Here is a 24,428-nt window from a genome sequence, read left to right on the forward strand (position 1 = left end):
TTTCCGGCAAAAGCCTTTCTGAAGCTTTGCCCCACTTCCGGCGCTTCCCTCACTCATGTGATTCCCCGCTCCCGGCAATAATTGTTTCTGGCTTTTCCTAGCACTCTGGGACTGCTGTATGTCAATGAGAGAAACGATAACAGATATAATTGCTTTGCTTGTTGTGTCATCGCAGTGTTTCCTGTGTAGAGTGTAGATGTGCCCCACTTCCGGTCACTTGACACTTATTATCCAGAGAAGGGGAAGACTTAACTGAGAAGTTGTGTGTCGGTGTCACCTGCACTGGGAGGTGAGGAGTGTCTTGTGTGTGTCATTGTACAGTCTATTCTTCTCCCTGCCCTGTAGTCAGTGTATAAAGGAGGGGAATTTTTAAGATCAGGGCTATTCCATGGTGCAGGGTTTATGTACACATTGATAAATGTTTGTTTGAAGCAGTATTAAACCCAAAATCAAGCATTTATTATATTGCAGATTACCAATTCATAGATGTGATGGCTGCATTAGTTTTCTTTTTAGGCTTTCTTCTATTTGCATTTGGTGATCCAGTCAGTAAGTTTGTTGTTTTTGACAGCACAAGCTCTCCAGCAGAATGTATCAGTTTACATGGATGAGACAAACCACTTAACATTGGTAGCTGTGATTAAAACGATCAGCTCTTATTTATTCATGCCAAACTTTTATCCCAAAAGAAAAAAACTGTAGCCGTTTATCAGGGATGCAACGATACCCTTTTTTGTACGCGTACCGATAGTACTCGTCCATTCCAATTACTGATACCTACCACAACTGTTTTGTTTACACTTCAGCGGTCTGCAATGGTACAAAGCATTGAAAAGTTATTTACAAATTAAATACTTTTTTTTTTTTTTTTAATTTTGTGATTTTTGTATTTATTTTTTTTTATGTGAAACGTGTAAATATGTGTTAGAGGTGTAAAAATATTAACGAACAAAGCAAAAAAAAAAAAAAAAGTTTTAATTATTAATAGTTTATAAAATAGAAGTAAATAAAAAATCAGCAGGAAAATAATAATTAAGTGAAGGAGAATAAGGAGTTAAAGTATTTCTAAAGTCTAGCTTTTTTTTTTTTTTTTTAATTTAAAAATAACATACATGTTACACTTACCTGCTCTGTAAAATGGTTTTGCACAGAGCAGTCCAGATCCTCCTCTTCTCGGGTCCCTCTTCGGTGCTCCTGGCCCCTCCCTCCTGTTGAGTTCCCCCACAGCAAACAGATTGCTATGGTGGCACCTGAGCCGAACCATAGCGCCGTGTGTCCATTCAGACACGGAGCCGCGGCCCACCCCCCTCTCCTGATTGGATAACTGACTTTGATTGGCGAGAGCCAATGGCTCCGCTGCTGTGTCTCAGCCAATCACGAGGGCGAGGCCAAGGCACTAGTGCACATCACTGGACAGAGATGGGGCTCAGGTGAGTATTAGGGGAACAGAGGGAGGTTGCTGCACACAGAAGGCTTTTTATCTTAATGCATAGAATGTATTGAGATAAAACACCTTCTGCCCTTACAACCCCTTTAACTAAGGCTTGATTATAGTAAAATTAAGGGTTAATAAGGGGTTAAACAGAGGAACAGTTAAATAACAAAAAAAAAAAAAAAAATTTTTTTTCCTTGACAGGTTGCTTTACCCACTTAAGCCCCGGAAGGATTTGCCCCCTTAAAGGGGTTGTAAAGGTAAAAAATTTTTCACCTTAATGCATTCTATGCATTAAGGTGAAAAAACTTTTGACAGTACCGCCGCCCCCAGGCCCCCCGTTTTACTTACCTGACGCCTCGAATCTTCGCTGCTTGTCCTCGTCATCTTCATTGCAGCTCAGCCTGGTCGCTGATTGGCTGCAGTGGATGGATTGAAAGCAGCACAGCCATTGGCTCGCGCTGCTGTCAATCACATCCGATGACGCGGCGCGCCGGGGGGCGGGGCCGAGTGATACAGCGAGCGGCTATAGCCGCCGGCTGTATCACGGGAGCGCGCCCGCAAGCACTCACCACCATGCGAGGGAGCTCGCATTAAGGTGGTAAATGCTTGCGGGGAGGAGCTGAAACAGCCGCCGAGGGACCCCAGAAGACCAGGTTCGGGCCACTCTGTGCAAAACGAGCTGCACAGTGAGGGTAAGTATGACATGTTTGTTATTTTTAAAAAAAAAAAAAATTACCTTTACAACCCCTTTAATGACCAGGCCATTTTTTGCGATACGGCACTGCATCGCTTTAACTGACAATTGTGCGGTCAAGCAAAGTTGTACCCAAACAAAATATATGTCCTTTTTTTCCCCACAAATAGAGCTTTCTTTTGGTGGTATTTGATCACCTCTGTGGTTTTTATTTTTTGCGCTATAAACAAAAAAAGAGCGACAATTTTGAAAAAAAAAAAACCACAATATTTTATACTTTTTGCTATAATAAATATCCAAAAAATAAATGGGATAAAAAAACAAATTTCTTCCTCAATTTAGGCCGATATGTATTCTTCTACATATGTTTGGTAAAAAAAATCACAATAAGCGTAAATTGATTGGTTTGCGCAATAGTTATAGCGTTTAAAAATAGGGGATATATTTATGGAATTTTTATTTATTTTTTTTTTTACTAGTAATGGCGGCGTTCTGCGATTTTTTTTTTTTTTTTTTTTTTTTTTTTTTTTTTTTTTTTTTTTGGACTGCGACATTGCAGCGGACAGATTGGACACTTTTGAAACTTTTTTGGGACCAGTGACATTTATACAGTGATCAGAGCTAAAAATAGCCACTGATTACTGTATGAATATCACTGGCAGGGAAGAGGTTAACACTAGGGGGCGATCAAGGGGTTAAATGTGTACCCTCACTGTGTGTCCTGACTGTGGGGGGATAGGACTTACTGGGGGAGGAGAAATATTCGCTGTCTCCACTCCCATGACAGAACCGGGATTTGTGTGTTTACACACACAAATCCCCGTTCTGGCTCTGTAAGGGGCGATTGCGGGAGCCCGGCGGACATCGAGCCCGCGGGCCACGCACATCGGCTCCGGGGACACGCTGCGCTCGCACCTGCCATATTGATTGACAGAGCCGACGTACAATGACGGTGATTTGCGCAGCCGTGCCGACCTGCCGCAGTACAACTGCGGTGGCTGGTCGGCAAGTAGTTAAACTGACTTCATCTGCAAATCGACGTTCATCCCTTTGATCTGTAAATGAATAAACAGAAATATACAAATAGAAACAATGCTTCTTATTATCTTTCTGTTTCAGCAAGTGAGCAATGTTGTTGATAAACATTGCCTAGCTGTTTTTTTTTTTTGTTTTTTTTTTCAACAGCTCCAATTGCCAGGACTTAAAGTGGTTGTAAACCCTCTGGGACCACTTTAACCTACAGGTAAGCCTAGATTAAGGCTTACCTGTAGGTGCAAGAAATATCTCCTACACAGTTAAGGAGATATTTTACAAAAACCGGGCACCGCTGTCTACGGCGCATGTGCGCTTTGGACAACGGCGCAGGCGCACTGAGCATGCCGTTAGTGAAGGTGAACATGCCGTCACTCACGGGACCCGCGCGCAGACCACTACCTCACAGAACTGTCGCTTGGTTGTGCCACACAGAATTAAACTTCAACAAATGGCCACATGCAGCAGGTTGTTGGATTCCAGGAGAAAAGAAACTATTTGGGGAGTTGAATGTTGCTCTTTTTATAGCAGCACCAAGGGGACTGGTGTTCCTTAATCAAACTTTGACTTTAGGATACCACTCGCTATCTGTGTTTTTCGTTTTTTTTATACTTGCTTGTTATTTGCACCCTTTAGAGGAGATACTGTATGTGCCTAAAATATATGTATACATATTATAATAATTTTTTTTTTTTTTTTTACATGACATTTCTTTATTTTTTACTCTGGCCATTTCAGTACATCAAGATGTCTTTTCCAGAATTCCAAACCGTTGTTAAAGGTGAAGCTTCTGAAACTGATGATGAAGAAGAGATGTATGTGACATCTGTCCCAGTGAGTACCCTATCTGCTGCTTGCGGTGTAAAAATCCAAGGAGAAGCTTCGGAGACAGATGATGAAGAAGACAGTATTAAGGATAGAAATGACATACATTCCAAGAGGCTGGAAAAGGAGCTACCTCAACTGGTGGTCATCAGAAATGAGGGAGAGAGCTTTCCTGTTACTTTGGAGGAAAAACCACTTGTGAATATACAGCAGCCAGGCCGTTACAGCACTTTATTACAGCAGAAACTTCTTGAAAGTAATGCACGGCTGTATCATGATGTAAATAACACAATACGACAGGTCTATCATACAACTACCAGTGAGATCCGGACTTTGACCAGCCAGCTAAATAACTCACAAAATGGGATCATTAATGCATCTCACAACATTCGGCTTGCCCTTGAAGACTTGAAAGGGGTGTCTGATAAGATTGACATCATAACCAGCTGTAACCTACTACCTGATATCAGGATCTGACTGTGTAACCCAGCTGTACCTGATTGTTCCTTTATTGTAATGTTTCCAAGAAAACATGAACCTGTTTAAAGCAAAGTAACAGGTCCACTTAGAAACCCACTTAACTGCTCCTGCTTGTACGCACCTTCTCACATTCTCTCCCCTGTTGCTCCTTGCTCATCAGAACATAGTGAACTAGCCAATACCTTGGGGTTTAAATGCCTTGGGTTTAAGGGAGCGTGTCCTGTTCCTCTCATGATGCACTGCCAGCCAAAGTTGCCAAGCTCCCTGCCCGACAGCTGTCATTTGGGGGAAAGGGGGGACAAATATTGCTGTGTAATCTACAAACAGACCAACTTAGATTTTACACCTGGCTTTGGTGGTTCAGGGGGCAGCATCGCAGCAGATGAAAAGGAAGTATAAACAGAGAGGTAGTGAGCTTTCAAAAGGCAAAGTACAGATTGACCTAAATAGACCAGTGAGCCTAAAGCATGTAGGCTAGGTTCCAGGTTCTAGCTTTGCTTGTAACTTGTATTGTTTGCTTTGTACATGGTTTCTCATAAACCAATGGTTACCAGTTACATAATTTAAAAAAATGACATTTGCAAGTGTTTATTCTCAGACAATAGTGCTAGCTCTTATTAAAGGCACTTTGATAAATTAGGTGCATTGCAAACCATAGCTTTGATTTTTCTCACAATATCTACTTGTGGTTACTACTAATGTGTTCTATATTTTAAAGTAAACAAATATTTAACTCACATGGTGCTGATATGACCAGAGCACATAGCTCAAGCTAATCCCGTGATGCCCAATACATCTAGACTGTAAATACTGCACTATTTTTATTGCACAATCCAGAGGACACGAGCACTAATCTAATTCCACATGCTTGACCAAGAAGTTAAGCTTGTATGGCAGTTTTGCTAGAAAGAAGAGAAAGGTGGCTGATGGGTAGTTTGGTGGGCTACTTATGCAGTAATTGTAGCTGTTGTGAGACAAGGGCCAGGTTATGCTCACTTTTACTCCTTTAATAAAAAATAAAACAAGAGTAGAACATTAGGCAAATCTTTTTCATTTTGGATAGAGTAAGTATTTTTTTGCCATCTGTGCCCCATTGGGGGGGTTTACCTTCACTTTCTGTCCCATAGCTAAAACAGGAAGTGAGAGGAAAGTCCTGCAAAATAAGGGAATTCCTTGGGAACCCCCAGGTCACCAGAACTAGTGTCCCCATTGGAAGATTTTCCCTATATTGCTTTTCTGGGGACAACCCAAAGTTTGGAATTTTCTTTTACTTTAACTTTTAATGCTAATGGTAAACAGAACCAATAGAATGGGTGAATGTTCCTAACGGGGGCACAGAGAACAATAAAAACTGACACGTTTTGCCTTTGGCTATACTTTAATAGTTGCTTAAAATCATATGAGGAGGTTGGGTGAGTGATAGAAGCTTTCTTAAACGTCAGTAAAATTGATCAAGACAACCTGAAGCTGTCTGGGTTTTATCATCCAGCTTCTTCACAGATCCTTCCTCCAGCGGAGTCTTCCTCCTGGTTTTTGATCTTTGTTTAGGTTCCCCCTTGACCAGGCAGGACAGTTTCTGACAATCACTTCTAGCTCCATTTCAGACCTCAGCACAAAGCACACATTAGGTCTCATACAGGCCTAACAGGTCAGACTGCAGACAGCTCACCTGCCCAGGATGAAGCTTGGTGGAAGAGAGAGCGTCACAATGTCAGCCCCCTAATATTTATGTCATTCCTCAGCATGCACAACTGGCAATAAACCTCCTGGTTGTTGGCCACTTTAGACCGCTCTCAGCTGAAGTCACTGGAATCAGTCCAGGCAGCGCTTCATCCCGATTTAGAAAGTCTGGATTTGCCAGCTGCCTGGACTGATGGCAGTCTCAGCCTCTAAGCAAACCGCTGAGATGGCCGCTCTGTCCCTCCCCAGCTCATCGCTCCACTGAGCATGCAGGAGAGATGCTCACTGACAGCAGCTCTCCGCTAGGGAAGGTGAGAGAACCGAGCCATCAGCGATGTTCGGTGGCTCGGTTCTCAGTGAAGAGGCAGCGGGGGACAGATACAGCATCCCTCTGATGCTGCATCCACCTAGGTAAATATTAATCTGCAAAAAAACAACCCATACTTCTCTTTTAAAGTCAGCTTGGGCCATTTACCACACAGCAAAGTAAATTTAGATTCTAACGACACTCACGTGCACAAGGTCCTTGCAATACTGCTTTCCAGATCCACTCTCTGGATTCTACCTTTCACCATCATACCAAGAGTGCATGATCTGCCTGCTACAGTTCACTCCACTGACATTCCTGAGACTCCAGTCTGTTGCCTAAGTCGATGTCCATGTGAACCAACTACCAACTATCCAGAGCTCTGGCATCTTTGCTACTTTGTGCCTTGCACACCTGCCCCTGTATTTGTGCATGTTCATACCAGATCCACAAGGGAAGCATCATTATAAAATCTCCAATTGAATCCCAGTGCTAGTTCCATTGCATCTGCAACTCCAGCCCTGAGGAGAGGGGAGGTAATTTCCCCAAAAAATGTTGATTTCTCTTGCTTAATAAAGTTTTGGATTTAACTTTTTAACTGTTATGAACTTTTGTATTGGTCGCTCCTCAGCACTCACCCTAAAGCTGGATATCCACTGTACATATTCTTTTAAGACCATCAGGGAGGCAACAGCCCAAGACCAGAACAAAGCCTAGTCTACACTTCTTTACTATCTGTCAGCCACTTCAAAAGGTCTGACTCTAGGTAACATACCAATATTACACCAGTGCTACCACACACACACACCAATTATTCTAGCTCCTGCCACTAAGAGTTACAGTACAATCCTGGCATCAACAGAGGTGGAGCAACAGTGCAGGAGCATTGATTAGATAAGTAATCACTGAACACCAATGCCTATTCTTGTTTCCACTGACACCAACAACAATTTTGGGTGTATTTTTCTCCCGCTAACACCAATGATTTTAACTGTATTTTTTCTTATCATACATCACGGGACAGAGAGCCATAGTAGTTACCGTTGTGGGTTATAGGCCACCTTCAGGTGATGGACACTGGCACGCCCTAAATTAAAAAGTGCACTCCCTATATATCCCCTCCCACTGGTGGGAGTACCTCAGTTTTTTCACCCGTGTCTAAGGTGTTGGTCATGAGTAAAGATGTGCAGTGCTGAGCTCCACTAGAGCAATCCTTGCTGGGGCTAGCCATGCAGCGGGATCCATTCAAAGTGTCTTTTTTGCCGAATTGAATGGTACCCAGGCCTCGTATCCGAAGAAACGAGGTCTTGCCTGTATCGCTTCTCTTTTAGAGAGCTGGACCCCGGGATCCAGTACTTTTTGGTATTAAGGCCATAAAGTTTTACTGGCAGTGGTGCTATTACAGGTCCAGGATTGTGGGTTTCCTCAAGGATCCCCAGCTCCTGAAGGTTTAACGGAACCCACCGTGAAGGGTGAAGATTGGGTCTGTTGGTTTACCACAGAAAACCCTGTGGCGGGAAAGGTAAGTGGAGTTTTTCTAAGAAATTTTCAAAATGTTCTTATGAATGTCTCTTTTAATTAGTAAATCTTGTCATGCCTATGTGTCACCACTGGGGGCTGTATAGAGCACTTACGTCATATGCTTCTCAGAGAGCCCATGATGTGTCCAGGAAACAGCAGTTTTCTCTTCCTCCGGCCGGCAGCAGACCTCCGGTAAGTCTGGGGGGTTTTGCCTCCCCACCAGACGCCCCCCTGTGCTGTTTTTTCTTCAGGGAAGGAGCGCTTCAAAAAAAAAAAAAAAAAAAAAGAAACGCGAACGGCATGCCACTCGGCGGCCTTCGGGCCCCCTTCCGCCATTTTTTCTCTGTTGATCCCAGAGGATCGGAGCCCGCGCTCGTGTGGGAAAAAGCTTTCTTTTGAAAGGAGAGAGGAAGGGCCGTAGCGAAGATGGGGGGGAGGGGCTTAGCGCTGCGTTGGCGTCCTCCAACGCCCAGCGCGGGGAATGTGTGTATTAAAGGCTGCGGAGGGACACAAAAGCGAAGGTATGTATGAGGTTTGGTGACACAGGCATTCCTTTGACACATTTACTACTGCATCAGGCTGAGCGTAATAGCAGCAGCGGAACTGGACTATTGCTCAAGCAGTGCATGCATTCCTTCTGGTAGGACCTTAGCTTTGTGCATCGGGCTACGGTCGGAAGGGAGGTTAAAATAACCTCAAAAAGGGCTCTAGAAAGACTATAGTCACTAGGGAGCCTAGACCCATCTCAGAAAAGATGGCATCCTCCCCTGAGAGTAATATGGCTGGTCAGAATGAGCCATCAGGGAGCGCAAGTGTTGCAGCTGCTTTTAGCATTGCAGCCCCTGTATATATGACTAAGGAGGTTTTTTCTCCAACCATTCTAAGTTTGGAGCAAAAAATTGATGCTTTAATCGCATCCCAGAGTGGGAATAAGCACAACAGGTCCCCGTCCATTGCTCAGGACCCTCATGCTGAGGAACAAGGGGCGAGAGATGACAAATTTCTCTCAAGGGACCAGGAAGAGGCTGATGTCCGAAAAACCTAATAAGAAAGGATCAGGTTCGCAGGAAAGTTTGTTGGTACAGTCTCTCACTGAATTGGTCCGCTCAACATTTTTACTGCCAATGAGCGCAGTCAATCGATGAGCCCACCTCTGGTTTGGGTTCACTAAAGCCTCCTCAATCTGTTCACGTTTTTCCTATCCATTCATGGCTAAAAAAGCTTATGTATTCTGAGTGCGAGCACCCAGATAAACAGTTTTTTTCCTCAAAAAAAGTTTTCAATACTTTATCCTATGGAGGAAGAGTTCTATAAGAAATGGGGATTTCCAGCAGTTGACGCTGCTATATCCTCTTTACCTGACTTGTCCAGTAGACAATGCTCATATGCTAAAGATCCAACAGATAAGAAGTTGGAATTCCTTTTTAAAAGCTATATTTCGCTCGCAGGTTCAGCCTGCGCTGGCAGCGATCAGAGTATCTCAGTCTTTAAAGGGCCAGTTTATGGAGTTACTCAAGATTATTCCTGATCAGCAGGCCCAAGATTTGGCCGGGATATCAGAAGCATTGTGTTTTACAGTAGACGCTATGAAAGATTCTATTCTGCAGGCCTCACAGCTCATGCTAGGGCTGGTACATGTGCGTAGAATCCCATGGTTGAAAAATTGGTCAGCCAAAGCGCCATGCAAAAGCTCTTGGCCAGTTTCCCATTTCATGGAGAACGGTTATTTGGAGACGATCTGGATAGGTATATCCAAAGAATTTCTAATGGAAAAAGTTCCCTTTTACAGGTTAAAAAGAAGTTTAAGCATTTTTTCTTTTAAAACATGCTTCTTCTCCGGTGCCAGGGGCATTAGCCTCCAGGCAGTTATGATGGCCTCCACCGTCAGGTTCATGAGGTAAACCTCAGGGTCAGTCCCAGGGCCAAAAGAGGACCTAGGGGAGGAAACCCACAAAACAAAAGACTAAAGCCTCTTTATGAAGGGGCACCCCTGCTTGCTCAAGTGGGGGGGAGGCTTCTACAGTTTTCAAGGGTCTGGCAGGAACAATGTCAAGACCGATGGGTGGCTTCCTCAATTTCTCCAGGTTACAAGCTAGAGTTCCGAGTGTTCCCGTCTCCTCATTTTCTCAGATCAAACGTTCCCAGAGATCCAGTGAAAAATGAAGTCTGTCTTTCTAGCTTTGGATCATCTCTTGTCTCAAAGAGTGATATTGGTGGTCCCCTTGGAATAGCAATGATTAGGGTTTTTATTCAAACCTTTTCACGGTTCCAAAACCAAACGGGGATGTCAGACCCATTTTAGGTCTCAAAGATCTAAAATGTTTTTTGAATATCCTATCTTTTCGCATGGAGTCAATGCGATCAGTAGTCTCCACCGTACAAGGGGGATAACTTCTGGCGTCAATCGACATCAAGGATGCTTTTCTCCATGTGCTTATTTTCACCGCTCACCAGAAATTTCTACACTTCGAGGTAGAAAATCTTCATTCAAGTTTGTAGCTCTAACTTCGGTCTAGCTACTGCATCTCGAGTGTTTACAAAGGTCCTGGCTCCTCCTTTAGCCAGGTTAGGGGCTCAAGATATAACGATACTAGCCTACTTAGACAATCTACTCTTGATAGATCAATCGGTAGCCTGCTTAAACCCAAAGTTTGGTCACCACAGTCAGCTACCTGGAATACCTAGGTTGGATTCTCAACCTAGAAAAATTCTCCTTAAAACCATCAAGGAGATTGCAGTACTTGGGGCTGATCATAGATACAGCTCAGAAGAGGGTGTTTTTGCCCCAGAAAAGGATCAGTTCCATAAGGGAACGGATTGAGTTGATCAAAACAAAGAAGAATCCTATTCAACTATGCATGAAATTGTTGGGAAAGATGGTGGCTTCTTTCAAGGTCGTTCCTTATGCGCAGTTTCATTCAAGACTGCTGCAAAACCGTATCCTGTCAACTTGGAACAAGAAGGTCCAAGCTCTGGAATTCCCAATGCGTTTATCCCCCAAGGTGCGTCAGAGCCTCAATTGGTGGTTAATATCCAAGAATCTTCAAAAAAAGGAAAATCCTTTCTACCAGTTACCTGGAAGGTGGTAACAATAGATGCCAGCCTGGGGAGCAGTCCTGGAAGAAGCGTCCGTCCAAGGGAAATGGTCCAAATCAGAGATGACCTTGCCCATCAACATTCTAGAGATTTGGGCAGTAAGCCTGGTCCTGGAGGCCTGGACGCTCAGACTATGGAATTGTCTTGTCAGGATCCAATCTGACAATGCCACAGCTGTGGCCCATATCAATCACCAAGGGGGTACGAGAAGTCGTGCAGCCCAGAGAGAGGTGAATAATATTCTATCTTGGGAAAACAACATTCCTTGCCTATCAGCAATTTTCATTCCAGGAAGAGAGAATTGGCAGGCGGACCACTTGAGTCGCCAACAATTGTTCCCTGGAGAATGGTCCCTTCACCTCGACATCTTTCTGTCAATATGCTAAAAATGGGGAGTTCCGGACGTGGATCTGTTTGCGTCCAGGTTCAACAATAAGATCGACAACTTTGTGTCAAGGACAAGGGATCCGATGGCATAAGGAACAGATACCTTGGTTTTTTTCCATGGGATCAGTTTTTCACTGATCTATGCGTTCCCTCCTGTTCTGCTGCTTCCGCACCTTCTCGCAGGATCAAGCAAGAAGGGAAGAAGGTGATTCTTGTGGCCCCAGTGTGGCCCAGGAGATCTTGGTTAGCTGAGATCGTAAAAATGGCGGTAGGGGGCCCTTGGGCCCTACCGCTATGGCCAGACCTTCTCTCGCAAGGTCCGGCATTCCATCCTACCTTACAAACACTAAATTTAGCGGTTTTGCTATTGAGACCCACATTCTAAAAAGATTGTGGGCTGTTAGCTTCAGTAGTTTCTACTTGGTTAATGCTAGGAAGCCGGCCTCCAGAGTCATATACTATAGAGTCTGGAAGGCATATGTCTCCTGGTGTAAATCCAGGGGTTGGCACCCCAGGAAATATGTCATAGGTAGGATCCTTGAATTCCTACAGATAGGATTAGAAATGAGTACTATCAAGGCCAGATGTCAGCTTTATCTGTGTTTTTTTTTTTCAACAACCACTTGCTTCACACTCTCTGGTTCATAACTTTATTCAGCGGTAATGCAGATTAATCCTCCAGTCAGGTCACCCCTGAACCCTTGGGACTTAAATTTAGTCCTGTCTGCTTTACAGAAGCAACCTCTTGAGCCAATACGAGATATTCCCTTGGTCCTCTTGACGAGGAAAAATAATTTTCTTGGTTGCCATATCTTCTGCAGGAAGAGTATCAGAGTTGGCTGCTCTTTCTTGTAACGAGCCATATTGGTTTATTCATAAGGATGAGGTTGTATTGCGGCCTCATCCTGAAACCCTACCGAAGGTAGTATCGTTTTTTCATTTAAACCAGGATATTGTTCTATCTTAATTTTTTTCCCAGAAACTCGTTCTGTGGAAGAAAGATTACTACATTCTCTTGATGTGGTGAGAGCGGTCAAAGTCTATTGAAAATGTCCGCTCAGATTCATAAAACAGATGTTTTGTTTGTGTTGCCAGGCGGTCCTAAAAAAGGACAGGCAGGGGCGTGGCCAAGATGGCGACCAGATAGGACGTGTGTGAAGGGAGCTCCGTCCTATGCCGATACCTTATCCGTTCTTAGGGGACATATCCTCACCCTGACGTTACCGAGCGGTGGAGGAAACAAGCGGGTATGAGAAGGGGAGGCTCCGGTTCCCAGAGGAAGAGGCAACAGGCTACTGGGACCTCGCTCACATCCAGCGGTGCATGCGGGACGGCCTACACCAACATGGCGTCCCAGACGGAGCAAACCGAGTCGCCCCAGCTGGGAACTGATCAGTTCCAGGCGCTTATGCAAGCCATCACGGGCTGCCAAGCAACTCTGACCAACAAAATCGAGCAGATGCAGCTTGAAATGGGCCTTATCAGGCGGGACATGGACAAACACCGGGACCGATTAACGGAGGCGGAGCGGAGAGTGGGGGAGACGGAGGACACGCTCAGGGAACATTCCACCTCCCTACGCACGCTACAGGTTAAAATGAAGGCGATCGAATCCCGAGCAGAAGATCAGGAGAATAGGAATCGGCGGAACAATTTACGCACGGTTGGTCTCCCGGAGGGGGCTGAAGGGAGAGACCCCGAAAACTATGCAGAACAACTGCTACGTACGCTTCTCCCGCAGGCGCCATTCTCCCCCCACTTTGCAGTTGAGCGGGTTCATAGGATGCCATCCGCTCCGGGCCCCCCTGGCGCTCCGCCACGTACTTTTATTTTTTGTCTATTGAACTTTAGAGACCGGGATCTGGTTCTCAGAGAGGCCAGGAAGATTGGAGAACTGCGCTATGAGAACGTGAAGATCATGCTGTTTCCGGACTTCTCCATCGAAACACAACGACAACGAAGGTCGTTCGACCAGGTCAAGGCCCAATTAAGGAGCAAAGGTCTCAAATACAGCATGATGTTTCCAGCACGCCTTAGAGTGATCGACGGCGAGACCACCAAGTTTTTTGTTTCCCCGGAGGAGGCTTCCAGATGGGTTGAATCCCTGCCTAGGCATCATTAAGATGCCCGCCGCTTTGTTCCTCATTCCCCCCTGTTTTTTGATTGTTTGTTTATTTTCTTCTTTTGATCTCTTTGGAGGCTTCTGGTGAGGTGCGCGGCTGCCGGTGAGGTGCATGGCTATCTACAGATTTAATATGTGGGCTGGTTTTCACACAGGCTTTCCCGGAGGACTCCCCTGTTGGGCAGTTTGTTTGCTACGAGGACGGGAGGGGTGAGGGGAAGCAGCATCCTCGGTCTGAGGACACATGAGCTCATATTTCCATGACACCCAGAGGCTCTCCTTTCAGGAAGGAAAAGCCGACTACCCTTAGATGCTCATAGTGTCTACTACTGCAGGAATCCTCGCCTTTCCTCCTCCCGGCTGTGTACTTCTACTCTGAATGACATAATTTTCCTGACGATCATAGAGAGGGACTTAAAGAAGCCTTTCTACCTTATTCTGGAGAACTCGTATCTTGAACTAGCTTTGGGGAAGACAAGCCCCCCATCCTCAGCCGACACTCTATTACTGGCCCTACCGATACTTATGGGGGATCTCGAGGGTTATAACTCCATATTAATGTATAAAGTAATTTGGAAAGTACCCTTGGCTTGCTTTGGATGGGATGGGGGGGGGGATCATTGTGCTTAGCCGGGTTGAGTCAGGAATAGTAACTCTCTCTCCACAGTTGGGAGGTTAGGCATGATTTATACATTTCCTAGCCGGTGCCATTGGTCGGATAGGGATGTATTGAAGGGAGGATACAGATGCCTGGGTTAGGCTTTGCTCCGTGCCTCTTTCTCCCCCTGCAACAGGGGAAGCAGGATGTATCTCCAGGCAGACGTTTGCCCTTAGCGAGTCTGAGAGAAACGAAGATGATTTTGGCATAGGGGTGGAGATGTGGCCATTCACATGATCCCAGGTAACTGTGTATGATGTCTACAAAAAGTTTTTAAGTTTGTGCCCCTAGGTAATTCTAGGTGAACTGTCGCCGGGGGTCTCCTGGACGGTTAATTCTGTTGGGGCCCCCTTGGCGACAGTGGTCTTCATGACCGGTTGTGGGCGGGGCTCCCTAGCCCCGGCTGGGGCTCTAGGTCCTTGGTGCGCTTAGTAATAAGCGCCACCCCCCAAGGGAGATTTCTCCTATCTGAAATGTTTATTGGGTTAGGTTCGGGTATAAGTACACCCCATGAGTTACAAATGGAGGTGTGGGGTGGGTTGGGGGGGGAGTTTGATTTGTTTCAGTTTTTTATGTTTTTCACTTTAATTGCCTATTTTTATGCCTTACTGTCTATGAGATTGTTTTACTATACCCGCCATGACGTCTTTCAGTGCTCGCTGATGTCTCTGTTGGACCCTAACTATGTGGGATACTCTCTCTTCCGGATCCCTTCGATAATCCACTACATTATAATATATGATGGCTCCTATTAAAATTCTGTCCTGGAATGTCAGGGGCCTAAATCACAAAATTAAGCGATCCCTGGTCTTTGACTATCTTAAAAAATATTCCCCTCAAATCTGCATCCTTCAAGAGACACATCTGGTGGGTGGTAGGGTGATGGGACTGAAGAGACCTTGGGTAAGCCGACACTACCATGCCACTTACTCCAGCTACTCTAGAGGAGTTAGTGTCCTGGTACACAAAAATCTTAGTTTTGAATTGATGGATGTGGTTACGGATCCGGAGGGGAGATATGTCTTGATACATGCTAACATTGATACAGTAGACATGGTGGTGGTGGGAGTGTATTTGCCACCCCCGGCTAATATTTCTGTGGTGCAGAAACTGATAGGGTTGATTGCCCAATTTCAGACTGACAATGTGGTCATAGCGGGAGATTTTAATATACCGCCAAACCCCTATATGGATAAATTATCTCCCGATCCCGCTAGGGACTCCGCGTTGTCTAAATGGGCTGATGTGTACGGGTTGGTAGATATATGGCGATGGAAGAATCCATCAGAACGAGCTTACACCTGCCACTCTTCCTCATATAATACCTTGTCCCGTATTGATGTAGCTTATGTTAGTGGTGTAATGCTCCCCAGGATCATTCCCCCCTACTCTGCACAATACAAACTCACACTCCCCAAGCAGACAGACTTTGGCGACTCTCTAGATTCTGGATTGAACATCCGACCATAGAAATAGAGGTGGCCAAAGAGATAAAAGGTTTTTGGTTGACTAATGCCGCTTCCTCAGGGATGGCGATGGTCTGGGATTCATTTAAAGCCTATATACGAGGGTGCTATCTATCATCTATTACACGAGAAAGGAACAATGATAAAATTACACTAGAGGAGGCGGAGGCCAGAGCACAGGATCTGGAGTCTAGGTTCGCCATGACTTCTAATCCTATCGCGGCTCAAAATATGAAGGTAGCATATCGAGAGGTAATGTTGCTTAGAGTAAATAAGGTTCATAAACGTCAGCTTACCCAAACACAAAAGATATTCGAGCATGGTGACAAGCCAGGTAGATTACTGGCTTGGATCTCCAAGGAGCAGTCTCCAATCTCTACCATTGCGAGTTTGCGAAGGGAGGATGGGACTAAAGTGGCGGACCCGTTGAGCATCAATCGATGCTTTAAAGAATTCTATGAGGCCCTGTACTCTACTAGGGTAAATTACTCCCCAGATGAGCTGCACAATTTTCTAGAGGGGGTGACCCTCCCGACTCTCTCTGCTGAGGCGAGGGAAAATCTAGACGCCCCGATCACGATCCCGGAGGTGCGAGCGGCATTGAAATCTATGCAGACAGGGAAGACTCCAGGGGAGGATGGGATCCCCCCTGAATTCTATAAACAGTACCTAGATGACCTGACTATTAAAATGCATGACATGTTTACAAAATCACTGCAGGACAAAGACCTCCCACCATCCATGTCCCAGGCCATCATAGTTGTAATACCCAAACCGGGGGAAGGACCCACAGTTGTGCTCTTCCTACCGGCCCATCTCCCTGCTCAACTCTGATGCCAAAGTACTCACCAAAATTCTTGCCAGGCGTCTAAATGAAATTATACTTACCTTGATCCATGAAGATCAATCGGGATTCGTGCCTGGCAAGGGAACAGATATCAACCTGCGAAGGCTTTATGCAGTCCTGGCCTCAGGAGATGGGGGAGGGGCTGAGGAAATGGTGGCCTCTCTGGACGCGGAGAAGGCCTTTGATTTAGTAGAGTGGGGCTATCTCTGGGAGGTCCTCAACAAATTCGGATTTGGGCCATCCTTCATCTCCTGGGTCAGGTTGATATATAGGGCGCCGAGGGCCAGGGTGCGTACCGGAACAGTCTTGTCCTCGCCCTTTGTTTTGGGCAGAGGAACGCGACAGGGGTGCCCCCTGTCCCCGGGACTTTTTGCTCTAGCAATTGAACCTATGGCGGCACTTCTGCGGGCATCAACACAAACTAAAGGGATTGACAGAGGATCACTGCAAGAAAAGGTGTCCCTGTACGCAGATGACACCCTACTGTATCTGAAGGATGATGGGTGCTCGCTACAGTCGTCTCTGTCAATTATAGACAACTTTGGGTGTTTCTCAGGAATCAGAGTAAACTGGGGGAAGTCAGTGATATTTCCCCTACATTCTGGGACAGGGGGCCTGCAGATGGATGGACAGCTGCGGAGGGTTTCTCAGTTTCGATACCTGGGAGTTGAGATACATCGGGACTTAAGGCAGTTTATCCCTCTCAATCTCAACCCGGTGGTTCAGCAGATATCCCAGAGCTGTGCCAGATGGAGGTCACTCCCCCTGACACCGGTCGGAAGAGTTAACTTAATTAAAATGTCAATTCTTCCTAAGCTCACGTACCTTTTCCGCCAAGCCCCTGTACCAATACCACATAGCTTTTTTAAGAGGTTGGATAGCATTGTGATATCCTTTGTCTGGAATGGGAGAGCTCCCAGGGTGGCCAAAGTAAAGCTGCAGATGCCCACGCCGCTTGGCGGCCTGGCACTGCCGTCCCTGTTGAAATACTACTGGGCGGCGGTCCTGGTGACGGTCAAGTGGTGGCTGTCGGAGGAGCCAGCTAACCCTGCCTCTTCATTGGAGGCGGCGTTGCTGGGTTCATATGCGGAGCTTAGAAACCTGATTCATAGGGGCCCTAGATCTAACTCTCGGGTCACCCTTCCTATGATTGCGACCCTGAAGGTGTGGGACTCAGTGGCCAGACAGGTGGGTGGTTCTGGGAGGTGGTCCCCTGAGACCCCACTGTGGGGGAATCCTCGATTACCACATTTTCGCTCCATACCTGATCCTATTGCCTGGGCCAGATATGGAATAACAAAACTGAGCGACATAACGCTTCAGGGGCAGCTGATTGCATTTGATGCACTAAAACACGACCGTGATATCCCGAACCATATGTTTTTCAGGTACATCCAATTAAGACATGCTTTTAGATCCCAATTCCCCTCCTCGATCTCACTCGAGATGTCGCCGGTGGAGAAATTGCTTAGATCCCCTGATCAAACTAAAACGATGTCTACCTTATACAGTCTGTTTATTACGTTGGATACCTCTGGTGTCTCCCGGCTCTTTGCTTTATGGCAGAGGGATATCCCGGAGCTAACAGATGATGATTGGGAGGAGGGTGTCCAACAATATCTGCCCCTTGTGATCTCGGCCAGAGACAGATATATTCAGCTGAAGTTCCTCCACCGAGCATATTATTCCCCGGTTCGCCTGGCAAGAATTTACTCTGACCGCACGGCTACATGCCCCAGATGTAACTATCATGAAGCCGACTTCTTTCATATAACCTGGTCTTGTCCTGCAGTGACGGAATTCTGGAAAGAAATCCTAGCTGAAATCAATAACATTGGGAAATTATCAGTCCCGTACGGCCCGATTCCTCTTCTTCTGGGCATAAGTAACTTCCTTGACTTAACATGGGGTAAAAAGCTGTTCCTCTTCTACACCACGTTTTATGCTAGGAATGCTATTTTGCTGAAGTGGAACCAAAACTCACCACCTACTAAACAGCTATGGCAATCACTGATAAACACAGCACTCCCACTCTACAAACTGACGTATATGGGCAGAAACTGCAAAAAAGTTTGGGAAAATATGGTCGGAATGGGTAAAAGCAAAACACCTTACCATTCCATAGTTGTAATCTAAATGTTACCTAGGGGTAGGATTGCTCCGCCATTTTGCCTCCCCCCCCCCTTAGGGTAGATCCTGAATACCTCCTTGGTACGACAGGGTAGGAGTTGTCTGATATTACTCTGATAAGTACATACTAATGGAAATATTGCAATATGTACTGCATGTGGGGATATGTGAAGCAATTCTTGATATTTGTTTATTGGATGGTATAAACGGCAATGTAATGTTTTATTTTATTTTGTCTAAAATCTTTAATAAACTTTATGTTAAAAAAAAAAAAAGGACAGGCAACGTCAAAGTCTACTATTTCTAAATGGATTCGTCAAGTGATTGTTCATATTAAAGCGCACTTCTCCAGGGCTGTTAGTGCTTCTTGGGCAGTGCATCACCAAGCCTCCATGGCTCAGATCTGCAAGTCCGCAACTTGGTCTTCAGTCCATACATTTACCAGATTCTATCAAGTAGATGTAAAAGATCATGAGGATATCGCCTTTGGGCACAGTGTACTGCAGGCTGCAGTATGAGTCCTCTAGTCTCTTGGTGACCTATTTTTGTTGTGTCTCCCTCCCTTCAGTTGGCATTGCTATGGGACATCCCACATAGTAACTACTATGGCTCTGTGTCCCGTGATGTACAATAAGAAAATAGGATTTTTATAACAGCTTACCTGTAAAATCCTTTTCATTGAAGTACATCACGGGACACAGAGGTCTCTCCCTTCTTTGGTATACACGTGCAGGGCTTTTTTTCTCGGATAATAGGTGCAGGAACCCCCCCGTCTGAGTCACCCCTTGTCTCTGCCCCCTACCCACCTCTGACCACCGTCCCTTGATTCCACCCACTACCCACCTACCAGTACTGCCCCTTTTAGAGAATACAGAACTGAGTATAATTTTGTGGTGCTAAATCATTTGTATGGAACATGGTAATGATAAAAAGAAAAGCAGTAAAATAGAACCCCTGCAGCCAGCAACAATAGAATCCCAGCAATAGATCCCCACACAACAATAGACTCCCCCAGCAACAATGGACTCCACCCCAACAACAATAGATTCCCTGCAGCAACAGTGAACCACCCACAACAAAATATCACACCCAGTAACAAAATATCCACCCAAGCAACATTAGAACCCCCCAGCAGCAACAACAGATCTCCCAGCAGCCAGCATCAATAGATCCTCCAGCAGCCAGTAAAAATAGACCTTTCCCTCAACAGTAGATCCCTTCCAGCAACATAAGACCCCCCCCCCAGCAACAATAGATTCTCCATCAGCAACAATAGACCCTCACACAAAATCAGATCCCCACCAGTGACAATAGATCCCCCAGCAGCCAACATCAATAGACCCTCCAGCACACTCCACACCCCATGCTAATACATACATTCAATGCTGGAGGTGCCGGAACTGTATCCCCCCGCATTACCGCTGAAAAAAAGCCCTGTACACGTGTATTGCTTTGCTACAAAACTGAGGTATTCCCACCAGTGGGAGGGGTTATATAGGGAGTGCACTTTTTAATTTAGGGCGTGCCAGTGTCCATCACCTGAAGGTGACCTATAACTAACATAGTAACTACTATGGCTCTGTGTCCCGTGATGTACTTAAAAGAAAAGGATTTTACAGGTAAGCTGGGCCTACTTATCTCCCACTGTCACCCCAATATGGCTAATTTTATTCCACTGACCCCATGCTATTAAGGTATTTTATCTTCATTGTCAGTAGCAGCAAAATAAACACCACTGTTGATTTAAGTTGGAATAAAAGAATCTCCGTTAATTGGTGTCAATGGGCTAAATAATTACCCCACTTAATAATATTGGGGTCATTGGGATAAAAATAGTCATGCAACTATCTTTAAGATACATTTGAAAGATCTGTCAGCAACTACATTACACTGGCAGTAGGTCAAGTGGCTCCTCTGAGACATACAGTATATAAAAGCATTGGGTCTCAAACAGAGCCCCCGATGGCAACCCAAAGATTCACCCCACTGGTGGCAGATGTAATATTAGTAAAGCATATATACAAGCTGTACTCCATTTAATACATAGTCTTTGAGAAAGTGGGTGCAATGACAGCCAAAGATGGTTTCATATAATTCAATGCAAAATACATAAAGTCATCAGCTCTCCAGTAGTGTTACTTTCACCGCTTTGGTATGCATTGTCATATAAGATAATCTGCCAATGTTTTGGGGCCTCATAGGGATGTGATATTAAAAAAAAGCAACTTTAGAGATATGTCAAGGAGGTGAGACTCTAGAAGTCGAGATCATAGACAAGACAGTTTGAGGTCAGGTTACAGACCAAGGTCAGAGCAAATAGCACCCATTCAAGGCCAGGATAAAGGCCAAAATGTAGTGAAATGGCAATCTGGGTAATGGAACCAGCTGGTGAGTCATGTTGGCATACAAAATGCAATTTTCCTAAAATATTTTTTGGCTACATATAGGTAAAGTTGGGTGAATTGAAGACAACGGATCTAAAAAGGTTGTAAAGTTTACAATAAAGTATTTTTTTTAATTGACTGGTGTAGTAGTTATCATAGTACTGGTTTCTCTTGGTGTCCTAAATGGGATATATGATGTACTTGGGGTTGATTTACTAAAGGCAAATAGACTGTTCACTTTGCCGAGTCTGGGGAAGACAGTATGTCAGTTATTTCTGAAATTGTGTTAAATATTTTCTTCCAGAAGCTTGTGAAACTTTTACAAGCTCAGAAAATATGGTGGATGTTGAAGGGTGACAATCTTGAAGATAAATAGAGAAAGTTGATAAAATCAAATGCCACAAATGAATCAAAATTTGTCAAAGCTTTTAGGCTATATAACACCTCACATTTTGCAATAAAGACTTGTTAATTGTCTCCATCTGACCATTTACCTAGGATGGAAAGTGCATGTCCAAATCCTGAAGAAAGCTTCATAGTATTCTGCCTGGAGTGAGCTTTAAAGTTCCTTCTATAACTGACATTTGAATATAGTTCTTAGCTGTTGACGTATCAGATTAATGTCTTTTTTGGGGTATGTATACTGTGATTGTGGCTAGAAAGATGCTAGTGGCAGAGGAATCTACCATTAGAAGAACCAATAATTTATCACCAAATGTAAACAGTGTAGTGTCTGGGTTCTTGAGTCAGGTAGATAGATTATTGGGTTGGCACTAGAAAGAACCCAATTGTCATATACACACTAGCCCTAATGAAAAACTAGGTTCTCAAAATAAGGTTACGTGTTTTGGGGATCTGCAATTTTCAGATAACAATGCACTTCCAAAGGCCCCTCCATTTCACAGACTAGCCAGTAAGTGCAGACAACTCCAAGGCATAGCAATGCTTAAATTTTCAACCTTTTTGGAGTCTATTGATGGACACAGGAGTCTATAATCTTCATGTTATACTGCCAACTACAGGAGGATTGGACACTGGCAAACAAAAAACTGTAGGCCAGACTAGGATAACTCCTCCCACTAACAGCCTCAGTTTTGTAGCAAAGCAGTACCAAGAGCATGATCATAAACAAAGAGGGCTGAGACTTGTGTTCCTCAATGGTCCCCAAGAAGTGGAGTTTACAGTGAGAACAAAAATCCTATTTTCTTTTTCCTCCATTGAAGTACACAGGGAGTCTTTAACTTTCAGGAAGTTTCAAAACAGTGCAGCTGAGGGGTGGGCAACACTCCAAAAAAACTAACAGGTCCAAGAAAACAACAGAGAACTTTACAGCTCAAAAGCCTCCTGAAAAACCTTACACCCGAAGCTAGCATCAGTTGAAGCTGAAATAATTACCTTGTAAGACTTAGAGAAAGTGAGAACAAAAGAGCAGGTGGCAGCCTTGCAAATCTTGGAAACAGCTGCAAATGCTAAGGAGCCCAAGAAGTGCCCATAGATCTAGTAGAGTGCCTCTTGAAAGGAAATGATGGAATTCGTTCCTTGAGAACATAACTATGGATGATAGTCTGCCTGAGCCACCTAAAGATAAAGATAGGAGAAGCCAATGCTCTCTTACAGGGTATATTTACCACAATTTAAAGTGAATACGTCTTTCTGAGAGAAGAAATAGCTACATAGTTACATAGTTAGTCTGGTTGAAAAAAGACATAAGTCCATTTAGTTCAACCAATAAATAATAGCTGAGAGATAGACTTGCACAGCCTACAAATATATCAGCAAAGACATTGAAGTGAACTTTCTTTTAGGTAAAATGAAGCCAGACAGAGGAACAGAAGAGCAATGGGGTAGATTTACTAATGCTGGCCATACACTATACAGAAAATCGGCCGAACCCATTTTCGAAAAACGAACGTTCGACCGTGACCGCAAACGATCGTGCCATCATATAATGACCGATAATCTGTTCAGTGGACATGAATAAATAATTTTGTGTTCGTTTTTTTACATATACCTAGTGCAGGCAGTTCGGACGGGAAACACATTAACCTTGCAATTTATCGTACGTTCGGCAGAAATTTTCCAAACATGCCGTTCGTTTTTTTTCCACAAAAACGTCACAAACGATTATCGATTTGTACCCACTAACTTGCCGAAAAACGAACGAAGTGTCCATACGAACGATTTTTCGGCCGATTTTCTGTATAGTGTATGGCCAGCATAAAACTGGTGCACTCAGAATCTGGTGCAGCTGTGCATGATAGCCAATCAGCTTCTAACTTCAGCTTGTTCAGTTAAGCACTGACAATAAAACCTGGAAGCTGATTGGTTTCCATGCAGAATTACACCAGATTTTGCACTCTCCAGTTTTAGTAAATAACCCCCATAGTACTGGTTGAGATGAAAGGCAGAAACTTCTTTAGTCAAGATGGAAATTCTGGACCACAACACCACCTTGTCCATAGGCAGAACCAAAAATTGTTCTTTGCAGAATAAGGCCACCAGTTCAGCCACTCCCCTTGGAGAGGTGATAGTTACAACAAAATTCACCCTGTGGGCAAGAGTAGAATGCTGAATGTTTAATGGGTTACCCTGTGGGCAAGAGTAGAAAGCTGAATATTTAATGGGTTAAAACAGCGGTTTCTGAGCAGCTTCTACAGAAAGAACCACAGAGCAACAGGGATTGGACATGAGGAGCCAAATGGGAGACACCTTGTATGGAGGTCTTACAAGGAGTGAGCGGCCAGCAGTCACTGAAACAGAATAGGAAGGGCAGAAACCTGATCCTTGATAGTTGTGAGAACCAAACATTGGTTCAGACCCATCCGCTGGATGTGATGTATAAACTGTATGTAGCTGAGGCTACACAGAGGATATATCGAACTGTGTTCCAGGTGCGAGCCGATACCTTCCTGTCTCATACCTGGAACACAATAGAATATGTCTGAGTGGCACTCAGCCATTCATAGAAAGCAATGCATTCTAGCAATAAATACAAATCTTCCTCTGATTGGCTGAGTCAGAGAGGTTGGCCGATGATGTCACAACCTCTGACTCTATTGTGTTCCGAGTATGAGACAGGAAGGTCTCGGCTCGCAACCGGAACACAGTGCGGTATGCTGTATGTAGCCCCAGCTACTATACATACAGTTTATACCACACATCGAGCGGCCTCACAGGTTAGTGAGGGACATAGTTTGTTTGGGTCAGCTTGGCCCAAATAAACTATGTAAAGTGTAACAAAAGCTGGAGTTCAGCTTTAAATATATACTGTAGGCTGGTCAAATGTTTCATATTTACTGGTTGCTTTGTATATGGCCTGTCACGAGCCAACAGTTTTTTGTTTAACCACTTAAAGACCAGCCTC

General features: G+C 44.7%; 1 protein-coding gene across 1 annotated transcript; it reads left to right on the forward strand.

Annotated features, from left to right (window-relative positions):
- Position 1: 1 nt before the first annotated feature.
- On the forward strand, positions 2–7,051 carry BLOC1S3 (biogenesis of lysosomal organelles complex 1 subunit 3). The gene is made up of 2 exons (XM_073599054.1): positions 2–289; positions 3,900–7,051. The coding sequence occupies exon 2, from the start codon at positions 3,909–3,911 to the stop codon at positions 4,461–4,463; it is 555 nt and encodes a 184-aa protein (XP_073455155.1). The 5' UTR covers positions 2–289; positions 3,900–3,908; the 3' UTR covers positions 4,464–7,051.
- The last annotated feature ends 17,377 nt before the right edge of the window (positions 7,052–24,428 follow it).

The sequence above is a fragment of the Aquarana catesbeiana genome, linkage group LG09 (genome assembly GCF_042186555.1).
Source record: "Aquarana catesbeiana isolate 2022-GZ linkage group LG09, ASM4218655v1, whole genome shotgun sequence".
Lineage (NCBI taxonomy): Eukaryota > Metazoa > Chordata > Amphibia > Anura > Ranidae > Aquarana > Aquarana catesbeiana.

Coding starts and splice junctions, on each gene's coding strand:
- BLOC1S3 (XM_073599054.1), top strand. CDS start 3,909: ATGTCTTTTCCAGAATTCCAAACCGTTGTTAAAGGTGAAGCTTCTGAA.